The following is a 14,368-nucleotide window of genomic DNA, read 5'->3' as shown; positions in this document are numbered from 1 at the left end:
CTCATATCATTTGATTTTAAAAACCTACTGTAATCAAGATGGTATGATACTGTTGAAAGGATAAATATGTAAGTTAATCAAGCAGAACAGAGAGTCCAGAGAGAGACCCATACAAATAGAGTCAACAGATTCTTGGCAAAGGTGCAAAGACAAATCAATGAAGAAAAGGTAGTCTTTTCAACACATGATGCTAGAGCATCTAGACATCCATATGCACAAAAATAAACTTTGAGGGACACTTGGATGGCTCAGTTGGTGAAACATGTGACTCTTGATTTTGGGGTTGTGAGTTTGAGCCCCATCTTGGGTATTAAGATTACTTGAAAATAAAATCTTAAAAAAAAAAAAAAAAAACAGGGGCGCCTGGGTGGCTCAGTGGGTTAAAGCCTTTGCCTTCGGCTCAGGTCATGGTCTCAGGGTCCTGGGATCGAGCCCCGCATCGGACTCTCTGCTCAGCGGGGAGCCTGCTTCCCCCGCTTTCTCTCTGCCTGCCTCTCTGCCTCTTGTGATCTCTCTCTCTGTCAAATAAAGAAATCAAATCTTAAAAATAAAATTAAAAAACAAAGTTCAAAATTATAAAATAAATAAAATAGGGGCACCTGGGTGGCTCAGCTGGTTAGGCATCTGCCTTTGGCTTGAGTCATGGTGTGGAGGTCTTGGGTGTAAGGCCTGGACCCAGCTCCCTGCTTGGTGGGGAACCTGCTTTTCCCTTTCCCTCTGTTGTACGCAAACGCACTCTTACTCTGTCTCAAATGGGTGGATACAATCTTTAAAAAAAAAAAAAAAAAAAGTAAAAAATAACAGTAGACTTTGACTAATAGCTTATATAAAAATGAATGGAAAATGGATCATATTGATAAACTTAAAGCCTATAAAGCTTCTAGAATAAAATATAGGAGAAAGTCTTTAACACCAGAAGCAGTATCTATAAAAGACAAAATTTATAAATTGAATTATATCAAAATAAAAACTTGTTTTCTAAAAGATACTGTAAAGAGATGAAAAGAAAGCCACAGACTGGCAGAAAATATTTTTAAGTCACATATCTGACAAAGGATTTGTATCCAGAAAATACAAAGAACTCTTGGGGCACCTGGATGGCTCAGGTCATGATCTCACGGTCCTGGGATCAAGCCTTGCATCAGGCTCCACACTCAGCTGGAGTCTGCTTGAAGATTCCCTCTTGCCCTCTCCCTCTTCCCCTTCCCACCCCTGCCCTCACGTGTGCTCTCTATAACATAAAAATAAATCAGAAAAATGAAGAACTCTTCACAGCTCAACAGTAAGAAAATAACCTAATAAAAGTTGAACAAAAGGTCTAAACAGACACAACCTGCCACAATACACATGGTTAATAAACATGTAAAAAGATGTTCAATATTATCAGTTTTTAGGGAAATACAAATTAAAACCACAGTGAGATACCACTGTATGCCTATTAAAAAGACTTAGAAATAAAGATGAACTGAAAGAAATATAGGCAATGCCAAGTACTGATAAGTATGTGGAGCAATTGGAAATCTCATTAATTGCTGGTAGGAATATAAAATGGTCTTGTCACTGTGGAAAATGGTTTGGCAGTTTTTAAATGAAGTTAAACATACTATTATCATATGACCCAGCATTCCCACTCATAAATACTAATCCAAGAGAAATGAAAACTCAGGTTCACACTAAACATCAATGTTTAATGGCAGTGTTATTCATAATTGCCAGAAATTGCAGTCTACTTCAGTGTACATGCCACAAAGAGTGAATTTTACCTGTTTATTAAATATTCATTAATTAAAAATTATTTTTTCAAAAGACTTTTTAATTTATTCATTTGAGAGAGACAGAGTGAGCAAGAACACAGGAGGGGGATGGGGGGGCAGAGAGAGAAGGAGAAGCATATTCCCTGCTGAGCAGGGTGTCCTATGTAGGGCTCAGCCCCAGGACCCTGGGATCATGACTTGAGTTGAAGGCACATGCTTAACTGACTGAGCCACCGAGGTACCCCAGTTCATTAATTTTCATTAAAAAATAAACCAAACAGGGGCAACCTGGGTGGCTCAGTGGGTTAAGGCCTCGGCCTTTGGCTTAGGTTATGATTCCAGAGTCCCTGTGATCAGGCTCTCTGCTCAGCGGAGAGTCGGCTTCCCTTCCTCTCTCTCTGCCTGCTTCTCTGCCTTCTTATGATCTCTCTCTGTCAAATAAATAAATAAATCTTTTAAAAATAAAAGAAAAAATAAAAGCACACACACACACACACACACACACACACAAACTATGAGGGGAAAATACAAATGGACTACCAACTATAACAAATGAACCTAACTGTATTATAAATGAATAACATAAACACACAGAAATGGGTAAGAGAGAAAAGAACTAATCTGAAATGATTTTGGAAACGGTGTTTTGGCTGAATAAGGCTGAAGAAAAAAAGAACTCTAGTTACTTTGTTACTCATAAGGATATGGTTCAGCAATTCTGAAACTATATAGTAGATGTGAATAAATAAGTAAGTGTATTATAGATAATGAGAGCCAGTTTTCTTAACTGTCCAAGAAGGCAGTTACAAATAAGGAAAGGGGGAAGGTTAGATAATAACCCTGTGGTTTTAGATTAGAGTTGTGAAGGTATTAGTAGGAACTCACTTTCTCTCACATATCACAGATTGGGGGGGGGGGGATGTGTGTGTGTGTGTGTAGGTATATATATATGAGAAATTCCTTTTGTTAAATGTAGAATGACTAAGGGAAATAATTATTGCAACCAAGATTGTCTGATATATGCTAAAATTAGTAGGTTAAAATTTGAGGAGGAAGAGGATATATGCATAATCTCAAGTATACCCCTAAAGATATTTCTTAATTGAAGTGGAAAAATCAGTAGATATGCCTGGCAGACTGCCTTTATTAAGTGGTCAAGGTTAATAGCACCAGTGTAGACATCATGTACCCCTCTCTGACGTGACACTGAGGGCATACCATTTTTGTGTTGTTTTTATTTTAAAGTGCTAAATTTAAATCATGAGGAAATAAACTCAAATTGGGTACTCTTCAAAAGTGTCAAAGTCATAAAAGAAAGGCTGAGTAATTGTCACACAGTGGAAGAGACTAAGGTGATGTGATAACCAAGCAATGTAGGATCCTGGAACAGGAAAAAGTTATTAGTGGAAAAATTGGTAACTTCAAATAAAGCCTTAATTTAGTTAATAGTTAATAATTTTACCAATGTTAATTTGTTAGTTTTGATAATGGTACTACTGCATTATGCAAGATATTAACATTAAAGGAAGCTGGGTGAAGGGTATATGGTAACTACTGTTTTTGCAACATTTCTGTAAGTCTGTAATTATTTCAAAGTTTAAAAAAAAAAAAGCTCATTAGTAACCAGAAATAGACTTTTCCCCAAAAAAGAAAAAAGGGAGTGTCTGTTGACTTTTTTTCCTTTAGAGAAATAAGTACTTCATAAACAAAAGGTTCAAGGAGAAAAAATTGGTAGCTAAAGAAACATTTATTATTTTAAAGATTGTGATTTTAAAATCAAGCCAGTGAACTATTACTCTAAAGCTATAAAACATCTCTAAGAATTCCTTTCTTAATCTGTAGGGGAAAACCTCCAAACACATTCTTTATTTCTTCTTCCTATTAAAATTACCCCCCCACACACAACAAACATTATACAGATGTTTAATATTTTGGCATATTATGGATTTTGTTTGTTTGTTTGTTTTTAGTGGGCACCTTTGGAATCAAACCACAATTTAAAATATTTCCCTAGATAAAATATATTTCGAATTCAAAACAAGTTGAACTTTTGGTATAAACCCAAAATTCCATTTGTAAATTAGACGCAAAAAGAATAAAGAATATAATACAAACTCCATCTGTAATTTCACTACCCAGGGACAGCTATTATTAATACTTAGGTATATGTCCTTGAAGAATCTCGTTATGTACCTATGCTGTATGTGTGCATTTGTTATTGCTAGCATTTGTTTAATTTCCAGATTGGACATAAAATGAAGGAAGAGGGACCTAGAAAATGTTTCAAATTAACCTTTTTTTTGGTATTACAGTTTTGTCTGTGTTTATGTTTGTCCTTTCTCCATTTAAACTAGCGTGGAGAAATACAGAACAGAGGGAAAATATACCTAGAATCTTAGAATTGGGCCAATTAGAAGAACCACTCTGAGGGGGCTCCTGGGTGGCTCAGTCAGTTTAGCATCTGACCTCAGCTCAGGTCACGATCTGTGCTCAAACCCCACTTTGGGCTCTGCTCTGGAGTCTACTTGTCTCTCTCCCTCTGCCCCTTCCCCCACTCATGCTCTCCCTGTGTGTCTCTCTCTCTCAAATAAATAAAAATCTTAAAAGAAAAGAAAAGAAACACATTGAGAAAATCCTGACATATAGCCCATTCATTGTGCTGGTAGTATCTTTTAAATTTACTGCTTTTATTGAATGCAGTTTATGTAATAAATATACTGATACTTAGTGTATAGTTTGATGAAATTAGATAAATTATGCCCACATAGAATCAAGAAATCAAGATACAGAATGATGGTAGTTGTGGTGGGGAACGGAATGGAAGAGATAGAAGATGGAATGTTACTTGTTTGAATTTACCTTTTGGGTAGGAAGTATTTTATATATTTAAAAATTAAAATTTGGGGCACCTGGTTGGCTCAGTGGGTTAAAGCCTCTGCCTTCAGCTCAGTTCATGATCCCAGAGTCCTGCGATGAGCCCCGCATCAGGCTTTCTGCTCAGCAGGGAGCCTGCTTTCTCCTCTCTCTCTGCCTGCCTCTCTGCCTACTTGTGATCTCTGTCTGTCAAATAAATGAATAAAATCTTTAAAAAAATTTTTTTTAATTAAAATTTAATCAGTTTTTATGGGGTTTATGTCAGAGGCAGACAGGAACAGTGACTCCAACTGTATTCCAGATATAACCACATTGGAGGAAAGAAAAGAACTAATACAAGTAACTTTTGTACATAATATTTTAACTGTATACCCTCAGTCTGGGAGAAGGAATCTGCAGACAGATCTTCAACTCTTTAATACATTTGTTTCATATTGGTATGGGTGTGACAATTCTGAAAATATGTGTTAAAGGATTGAGCAATGAATAATATTGATATTATATAGAGTTAGGATCCTGACTATGAAAGAAGAGAAATATGGATTCAGGGAAGGTAAGGAACAACCCTGTGGGATTCGATAGATTATATCTCCCCCTGCTTATATATATGGTTATATCCCTCCTCCTATATATCTCCTTTCTCTGTTACAAGATTGTCACTGCAGTGACACCTCAATATCAGTGAGCACACAGATTTTGAATTCCTCACTAAAGGGAACAAGAGCTCCTTGGAGTAATGGCTCATTCTATTTCAGGGACAGGGAACATTAAAAGATAAGCCTTGGAACATCTTGTGCCAGAAAGTTAAAAAGTGCTTTGGGCGGGGAGGGGAGAAAAAGAAAAGAAAGGAAGAAAAAAAAAAGTTGGGGTCTGTTAAAAGGACACTACAGCCACATTGAGGGGCTCCCACTGGCCAAATCCTGGAATATAAGCATCAGTATAAAAATGGTAATGGATTATATAGCCTATTGAATAAAATAGGAATCCATTTTATCCATGACAGATGACAGATGAATGGATGGATAAAAAGGGAAGGCTTTTTCTCTTAATAGAATGCAGACTGTTAAATGTGAAGGGAATGGTGGAATTGAAAAAAAATCAGCATTTTATAATCATCATAGTGAAGATTGGGTCTAGAACATTCAGTGGTTGCTAAATCTAGAGGGAATCTTTGATGAGCAGGATGTTTACATGGTTTGGAAGTATCTCTTCACAGATTACTTGTTAGATATAAGGTAGGAAACAGTAACTATAACTATATACATTGGAAAAGAACAGACAGTGCCTTGAGGAGGTGATGAAAATTAGTAACCTCAGGGAGGAACAGACAGACATTTTATACCTATAGATAGATACCCTGAAAAGGACAATATCACTCTTGTAGTATTTTGGCCAAGAATGTATAACCAGAATCTAATACTGAAGGAATTCCAAACAAATACAAATTTAGTAACATTCTTTAAAATACCACTGTATAGTCGTCAGTGTCATGTATAGTCTTCAGTGTAATGTAACAGTGTCATGAAACAAAAAGATAGGTTAAGGAATTGGTCTAGATTAAAGGAGACCAACAAGACATGATAACAAAGTACACGTGATGCCGAAGGGAGGGAAAAACATGATTGTAGACATTATATATTTTTAATCTTTTTAGATGTAACCTGCAAGGGTATCTCATTTTAATTTTGTCATTTAGTTTTAATTTAATATTACTAATAAGTTTGAATTTTAATAAATTCTAATCAATTTCTAATTTAAGTATTTTGTTAATTTATTTTTAAGATTTACTTATTTGATAGAGGGAGAGAACAAGCAGGGGCAGTGGCAGGGAGAGGGAAAAGCAGGCTTCCCACTGAGGAGGAAGTGAAAGCAGGCCTTGATCCCAGAACCCTGGGATCACGACCTGAGCCGAAGGCAGATGATATAATGTAAGTTTGAGTGCCTAGATGGCTTAGTCGGTTAAGTGTCTGCCTGGGATCGAGCCCCGCATCTGGCTCCCTCCTCAGTGGAGAGCCTGCTTCTCCTTCTCCCTCTGCCTGTCGCTGTCCCCACTTGTTCTCTCTCTTTGTCTTTGTCAAATAAATAAATAAAATCTTTTTTTTTTAATCTTTTTTTTTTTCAAAGATTTTATTTATTTGACAGAGATCACAAGTAGGCAGAGAGGCAGGCAGAGAGAGAGAGGGAAGCAGGCTCCCTGCTGAGCAGAGACCCAGATGCGGGGCTTGATCCCAGGACTCTGCGATCATGACCTGAGCCGAAGGCAGAGGCTTTAACCCACTGAGCCACCCAGGTGCCCAATAAATAAAATCTTTTTAAAAAAGAAACATTTTTTAGAAGATTTTGTAGTACTAATAGAGTTTTCCTCTGTAATTTCTACCCAGTTCCCCTCATGTTAACATGTTATATAACCGTGTAACATGGTTTGGTCATCGTTATATTTATCAACATTATATTTATCAAAACTAAGAAATCAACATTGATCAAATGATACTCTAAATGTACGTACTCTACTCAGAATTTTCGAGTTTTTCCATTCTCTCTTTTATATTCTAGAGTCTAATCCAGAAACTTGCATTACATTTAATATACCCACTTTTGAGGCACCTGGGTGGCTCAGTCAGTTAAGCATCTGCCTTCGGTTCAGGTCATGATCTCAGGGTCCTGGGATCGAGCCCCACATTGGGCTCTCTACTCGGCGGGGAGCCTACTTTCCCCTCTCTCTCTGCCTACCTGTCTGTCTACTTGTGATCACTCTCTGCCTGTGTCAAATAAATAAAAGCTTAAAAAAAAAAAAAGATTTACTCTTTCTCAAAAAATAAAATAAAAAATATACCCACTTTTAATTAATTAATTAATTAATTAATTCTTAGAGATAAAGGTAGGGGAGACCCTTAGGGTCTATACTAGGCACTTCCAATGTACCCAGTTTTAAATCAGGCTTTGTCTTAGCCTAATTAAAAGTTCATCTGGTGGTGCATCTGGGTGGCTCATTCAGTAAGGTGGTCCACTCTTGGTTTCAGCTCAGGTCATGATCTTCGGGTTGTGGGATTCAACTCCATGTGGGGCTTCGCCCTCAGCAGGGAGTATGCTTGGAATTCTCTCTCTTCCTCTCCCTCTGCCCCACCAGCTCATGCTCTCTCTCCCTCATAATAAATCAGGAAGGAAGGAGGGAGATAGAGAAGGGAAGGAAGAAAATGACCATTTAAAAAAAAACAAAACTGCATCTGGGGGCTCCTGGGTGGCTCAGTTGGTTAAGAGTCCTACAATTTGGACTTGGGTCATGATCTCAGGGTCCTGAGGTCGATCCCCCTCCCCGCCCCCACCATGGGGCTCTGTGCTTAGCAAGGACTTTGCTTAGGATTCTCTCTCCCTCTCCCTTTTCCCCTCCCCGCTTCCCTGCTTCGCTTGTATGCTGTCTCTCTCTCAAATAAATAAATATTTATTTAACCTTTTTTTTTTTTTTAAGATTTTATTTATTTATTTGACAGAGAGACCACTCGTAGGCAGAGAGGCATCAGAGAGAAAGTGGGGGGGGAAGCAGGCTCCCTGCTGAGCGGAGAGCCCAATGTGGGACTTGATCCCAGGACCCTGAGATCATGTCCTGAGCCGAAGGCAGAGGCTTAACCCACTGAGCCACCCAGGTGCCCCAATAAATACAATATTTAAAGAAAATTTCTATATTTTTTCTCTCAACTAAATCACTGAAAGATAAACCTGCTTTTTCTCGCCAGTGTATGAGCTCCTGGATAATTCGATGTTTCATTATATATTTTCTCTTTTTTTTAAAATGTGTTTTTAATAGCACTTTTGGTGTCCTTTTTGATATAACAGCTTATAAATGCTTTAATTCTGAGAGAAATAATTGCCTAGATTTAATCTGTTCATTTTAACAATGGTCTTTGCTTTGATTTTTTTAGGCACGAGATGTGCGTACCAACGAAGTGGTGGCTATCAAAAAAATGTCTTATAGTGGAAAGCAGTCTACTGAGGTAGGTAAAATGTATGCATTCTTATCCACATATTAGAGAAAGACATGCTATTTTTAAGGGGGATAGATGGGAATCCTTTAAAAAATATACATACATAAAGAAAAGTATACAAATATTTAAGGGTATATCTAAGTGAATTTTCTTTCAGAAACTAAATATGCCCATTAAAGTGTACCTAAAGCCATAAACAGAACATTAATGGCCTCCCAGCTTGTGCCCCTAGCTTTTTATTTTTTAATATATATGCTGCTGAAGTGAGTTTACTTTTTAAAACTGTGGTTTAATATACTACTTTTTCTGTATCATAGGAGAATCATCAGTTTTTAAATAAGTAAACTAGAATAAGATATATATAAGATATATGTGACAATAGATTATATTGTATATAGTTTTTTAAAGGTCTAGACATTGTTTAAGGCTTATTTTAAACTTTAATAATCAACAGGCAGTTATATCTAGTCTAAAAATAGTGTGTAATAATTTGAAAAATTATTGATACTACATTGATACTACTTTAGTTTGCTAACATTCTGATTCTCTTCAGATTATATTTATTCTATTGTATAAATTATTTTATGACATGTATTCTTTGTGAATCTAGGATTTTTAGACTTCAATTTTTTAAATTAATTATTTTAATTGTGGTAAAATATACACAACAAAATTTATCATCTTAACATCTTTAAATGTACAGTTCATTGGCATTGAAGCCATTCACATTGTCATGCAATCATCACCACCATTCTTCTCCAGAACTCATTTCATCTTGCAGAATTGAAATTCTATACCCATTAAGCAATAATTCCCCATTCTCTGCATCCTCCACCCTTGGAAATTACCATTCTCATTTCTTTCTCTATGAATTTGATCACTCTAGGTGTCTCATGTAAGTGAAATCATGTAGTATTTGACCTTTTGTTACTGGCTTATTTTACTTAGCATAATGTCCTCAGAGTTTATCCATGGTATGGTATGTGTCAGAATTTCCTTTCTTTTTAAGGCCGTATAGAGTGTGTGTGTGTCTGTGTGTCTGTGTGTAAACTACCACACTTTGTTTATCCATCCATTTTTCAGTGGACAATTAGGTTGCTTCCCTCATTTGGTTATTGTGCTGCTATGAACTGGCAATGTAAATATTTCTTTGAATCTCTGCTTTCAGTAATTTCAGGTATATGGCTAAGATGGAATTGCTGAGTTAGTGTTTACTTTTTGAAGATTTTGGTTTTCTGCCTTTTTTGGAAGTTCTGTTTTATGGTAAATTTAATTTTTGTGAAGATTGTATTGTGGGTATGGTAACACTATTATGATTATATCATTCTTTCATCATTTTGATACCTAAAAATTTTTTTGAACTTCCTGAACCTCTAAAAAACTCCCATTTCTTACAAGTTCACTCTAATTTTATTTGCCATTCTATAGCACAGCTGTAGGACTAGCTTTCATAGGCAGATTGTCACTGTGTTGGAGTCTATTTGATTAGTTACATCTAAAACAAAGTTTCATTTAGTTTATCATTTTTTCACATCCAATTATTAGTGTCCTTCATGAAAGTTCTTTTTACCTTGAAGAGTACAGGTTTTTGCTTTGTTCTGAGTTTGGTCCCAGAGCATTCAAATCTGAAATTAAAGCCCATGAAATGTTTTCAGAATTTTGCATTTTATATTGTACACATTTTATATAAAATACTGTAAACTTATTTTGCTGTATTTTGTTGAGGACTTGTGAAATAAAATAAATATATGATCTTAAATTTTAGTACAAAATATTTTTTAAAGTTTTCTATTACGCTGGTAGTTTCTGAGCCTTTAGAAATATGGCCCAAGTTAGTAGAAAAGCTTGAAAAAACTAAAACAAGAACAAAAAGCAGTTTTCTAATTTCCATCACCCATCACTAAGCCTCTAGAATCTTTGAGTATGAATCAAAGGATATGTAATTTTAGAGTTCCCTGGTTGCTTTTTTTTTTTTTTTAAGATTTTATTTATTTATTTGTCAGCGAGCACAAGCAGGCAGAGTGGCAAGGAGAAGCAGAGAAAGTAACAGGCTCCCCACTGAGCAAGGAGCCCGATGAGGGACTCAATCCCAGGACCCTGGGATCATGACCTGAGCTGAAGACAGTGGCTTAACCCGCTGAGCCACCCAAGCACCCCTCCCTGGTTGCTTCTTAAGAATAACTATGGAGGGGCGCCTGGGTGGCTCAGTGGGTTAAAGCGTCTGCCTTCGGCTCAGGTCATGATCTCAGGGTCCTGGGATCTAGCTCCACCTCGGGTTCTCTGCTCCGTGGGGAGCCTGCTTTCCCTGCCCCCCATCCTCCTGCCTGCCTCTCTGCCTACTTGTGATCTCTGTCTGTCAAATAAATAAATAAAATCTTAAAAAAAAATAAAAAGAATAACTATGGATATGACGTAAGGTTGTCATGGAATAGCTTACGGCCAAATACTTATCTGTATTTCCTCAAAGCCGTCGGTGAAGAAGTAAAATATATAAGAAAATGTTTTCATACTGCTTGCTTTTTTCTGTGACCTTTCCTATATAATAACAATTGTTTACTAGCATTTAAGAAAGTATGCATTTAGGAATTTAAATCTCAAAGTAATTATTTGAGTTTAAAAAACATAACCTTAATATTTGATAGAACATATAAGCCAAAGACACAATAGGTGACCTATATGACATGTAAATTACATGTTAATAAAGCTGCAAATAATGGGGAAATTGATGGGACGCCTGGGTGGCCCAATTGGTTAAGGTTAAGTGTCTGTCTTCAGCCCAGCTCTTGATCTCGGAGTCCTGGGATTGAGCCTACAGTCAGGCTTCCTGCTCAGTGGGGAGCCTGCTTCTCCCTCTCCCTTTGCCTCTCCCCCCCAATGCATATTTTCCCCCTCTCTTTAGCTCAAATAAATAAGTAAAATCTTTATTTCTTTTATTTAAATTCATTTAATTAATGTAATGTAGTATTGGTTTCAGAGGTACAGGCCTATGATTCAGCAGTCTTATATAATACCCAGTGCTCATTATATCACATGGCCCTCCTTAATATCCATCACCCAGTTATCCCATCCCTCTACCCCATCCCCTCCAGCACCCTTAGTTTGTTTCCTGTGATTAAGAGTCTCTTAAAGTTTGTCTCTCTGGTTTCGTCTTGGTTTATTTTTTCTTCTCTTCCCCTATGATCCTCTGTTTTGTTTCTTAAATTCCACGTATCAGTGAGATCATATGATAATTGTCTTTCTCTGATTCTGATTGACTTATTTCACTTAACATAGAATCCTCTAGTTCTATCCACGTCATTGTGAATGGCAAGATTTCATTTTTTTTAAAGACTTTATTTATTTATTTATTTGCCAGAGAGAGAGATCACAAGTAGGCAGAGAGAGAGAGGAAGGGAGGCAGGCTCCCTGCTGAGCAGAGAACCCAGTGTAGGGCTGGATCCCAGGACCCTGGGATCATGACCTGAGCCGAAGGCAGAGGCTTTAACCCACTGAGCCACCCAGGTGCCCCAAAATTTCATTTTTTTGATGGTTGCATAATAGTCCTCTGTGTGTGTGTGTGTGTTTCTGTGTGTGTGTGTGTTTACACACCACATCTTCTTTATCCATTCATCTGATGGACATCTGGGTCCATTCCATAATTTGGCTATTGTGAACACTGCTTCCATAAACATTGGTGTGCAGGTGCCCCTTCAGATCACTACACTTGTATCTTTTGGGGTAAATACCCAGTAGTGCAGTTGCTGGGATGTCGGGTAGCTCTATTTTTAACTTTTTGAGGAACCTCCATACTGTTTTCCAGCTTCCATTCCCATCAACAGTGTAGGAGGGTTCCCCTTTCTCTGCATTTTTGCCAATAGCTGTCATTTCCTGATGTTAATTTTAGAGATCCTGACTTTAATGTTAACATATTAATTTTAGAGATCTACAATGCAATACTACATTGTGGTTTTGATTTGTATTTGTATTTGTATTGTATTTGTATTTGATTTGTATTTCCCTGATACCAAGTGATGTTGAATATTTTTTCATGCGTCTGTTGGCCATTTGTATGTCTTTGGAGAAATGTCTGTTCGTGTCCTCTGCCCATTTCTTGATTGGATTATTTGTTCTTTGGGTATTGAGTTTGGTAAGTTCTTTATAGATTTTTGATACTAACCCGTTATCTGATAAGACATTTGCAAATATCTTCTCCCATTCTATAGGTTGTCTTTTGGTTTTGTCCACTGTTTGCTTTGGTGTGCAAAAATCTTGATAAGTCCTAATAGTTCGTTTTTACCTTTGTTTCTCTTGCTTTTGGAGATGTGTCAAGCCAGAAGTTACTGTAGCCAAGGTCAAAGAGGTTGCTGTGCCTGTGTTTTTTTCCAGAATTTTGATAGATTCCTGTCTCACATTTAGGTCTTCCAGCCATTTTGAGTAAAATCTTTTTTTTTTTTTTTAATTTTTTATTTTTTATAAACATATATTTTTATCCCCAGGGGTACAGGTCTGTGAATCACCAGGTTTACACACTTCACAGCACTCACCAAAGCACATACCCTCCCCAATCTCCATAATCCCACCCCCTTCTCCAACCCCCCTCCCCCCAGCAACCCTCAGTTTGTTTTGTGAGATTAAGAGTCACTTATGGTTTGTCTCCCTCCCAATTCCATCTTGTTTCATTGATTCTTCTTCTACCCACTTAAGCCCCCATGTTGCATCACCACTTCCTCATATCAGGGAGATCATTTGATAGTTGTCTTTCTCCGCTTGACTTATTTCGCTAAGCATGATACGTTCTAGTTCCATCCACGTCGTCGCAAATGGCATTTTGAGTAAAATCTTAAAAACAAAAAAAAAAAAAAAAAAAAAAAAAGTGGGGGTTGTTGCTTGGGTGGCTCAGTTAGTTAACCATCCGCCTTTGGCTCAATTCATGATCCCAGAGTCCTGGGATTGAGCCCCATGTCAGGCTCCTTGCTAAGAGAGGGGTCTGCTTCTCCTTCCCCTGCTCTTGCTCTCTCTCTCACCCCTTCAATAAGTAAGTACTTACAATAAGTTTACTTTACTTACAATAAGTAAAATAGAAAAAAAAAAAAGGGGGAAGTTGAACTAATGAAGAAAAATCACTGTAGTAGTTTTCATCAACATGCTTGGTGTGTGATGGTAAAATTTTAATGAGACTCATTGATGATAAATTTTATCAAACTAAAGTGTTTCTGCCTTGAATAAAATAACTTTATAAATTATGAATTGAGTTTAAACTATATAAATGAAATTACTTTTAAATTTATTAGTTTGCTATTTAAGTATTAAAATAAAGCAAAGTTGTATGCTCTCATTAACCCTGCTTAAGCTAGTAATTACTTTTTTCTTACATAACTTTCTAAGGAAAAGCAACTGTTCATAATTCTTTTCTTTATTCCTCTCCCCCCACAGAAATGGCAGGATATTATTAAAGAAGTCAAGTTTCTACAAAGAATAAAACATCCCAACAGTATAGAATACAAAGGCTGCTATTTACGTGAGCACACAGCATGGGTAGGTGTTTGCCCTCTTCTTGCTATAATTTTGTTGCTATTGGTTTAGAATGAATTAATTCAAGAATATCTCAAAATGGTTGTGTAAAGCCATGCAAAACACCTTGAAATGTTAGTTTCATACTGAGCAAGGAAGAGAAGCTTTTCTTAGAACTCCTTGGCAGTAAAAGATAATAGAACTTGTACAAGTTTACTGCAGAGATTTGGCTGACCTTTATGTGCGTGGTAAAATGTTCTCTGACATTTT

General features: G+C 36.8%; 2 protein-coding genes across 3 annotated transcripts in view; one reads left to right on the top strand and one right to left on the bottom strand.

The window, feature by feature from the left end:
* The window catches only part of ALDOC (aldolase, fructose-bisphosphate C), a 1,020,901-nt gene that overhangs the window by 795,615 nt on the left and 210,918 nt on the right, over positions 1–14,368 (bottom strand). The window lies entirely within an intron of this gene.
* The window catches only part of TAOK1 (TAO kinase 1), a 166,398-nt gene that overhangs the window by 81,351 nt on the left and 70,679 nt on the right, over positions 1–14,368 (top strand). For both annotated transcript variants that reach the window (XM_082707056.1, XM_082707057.1), the window contains 2 exons: positions 8,546–8,617; positions 14,021–14,122. In XM_082707056.1, the coding sequence (XP_082563182.1) occupies positions 8,546–8,617; positions 14,021–14,122 (174 nt within the window). The remainder of the gene's footprint in view (positions 1–8,545; positions 8,618–14,020; positions 14,123–14,368) is intronic.

Source organism: Mustela nivalis (assembly GCF_964662115.1).
Source record: "Mustela nivalis genome assembly, chromosome: 17".
NCBI classification, from domain to species: domain Eukaryota; kingdom Metazoa; phylum Chordata; class Mammalia; order Carnivora; family Mustelidae; genus Mustela; species Mustela nivalis.
This window is presented reverse-complemented; position numbering and strand designations above follow the sequence as displayed.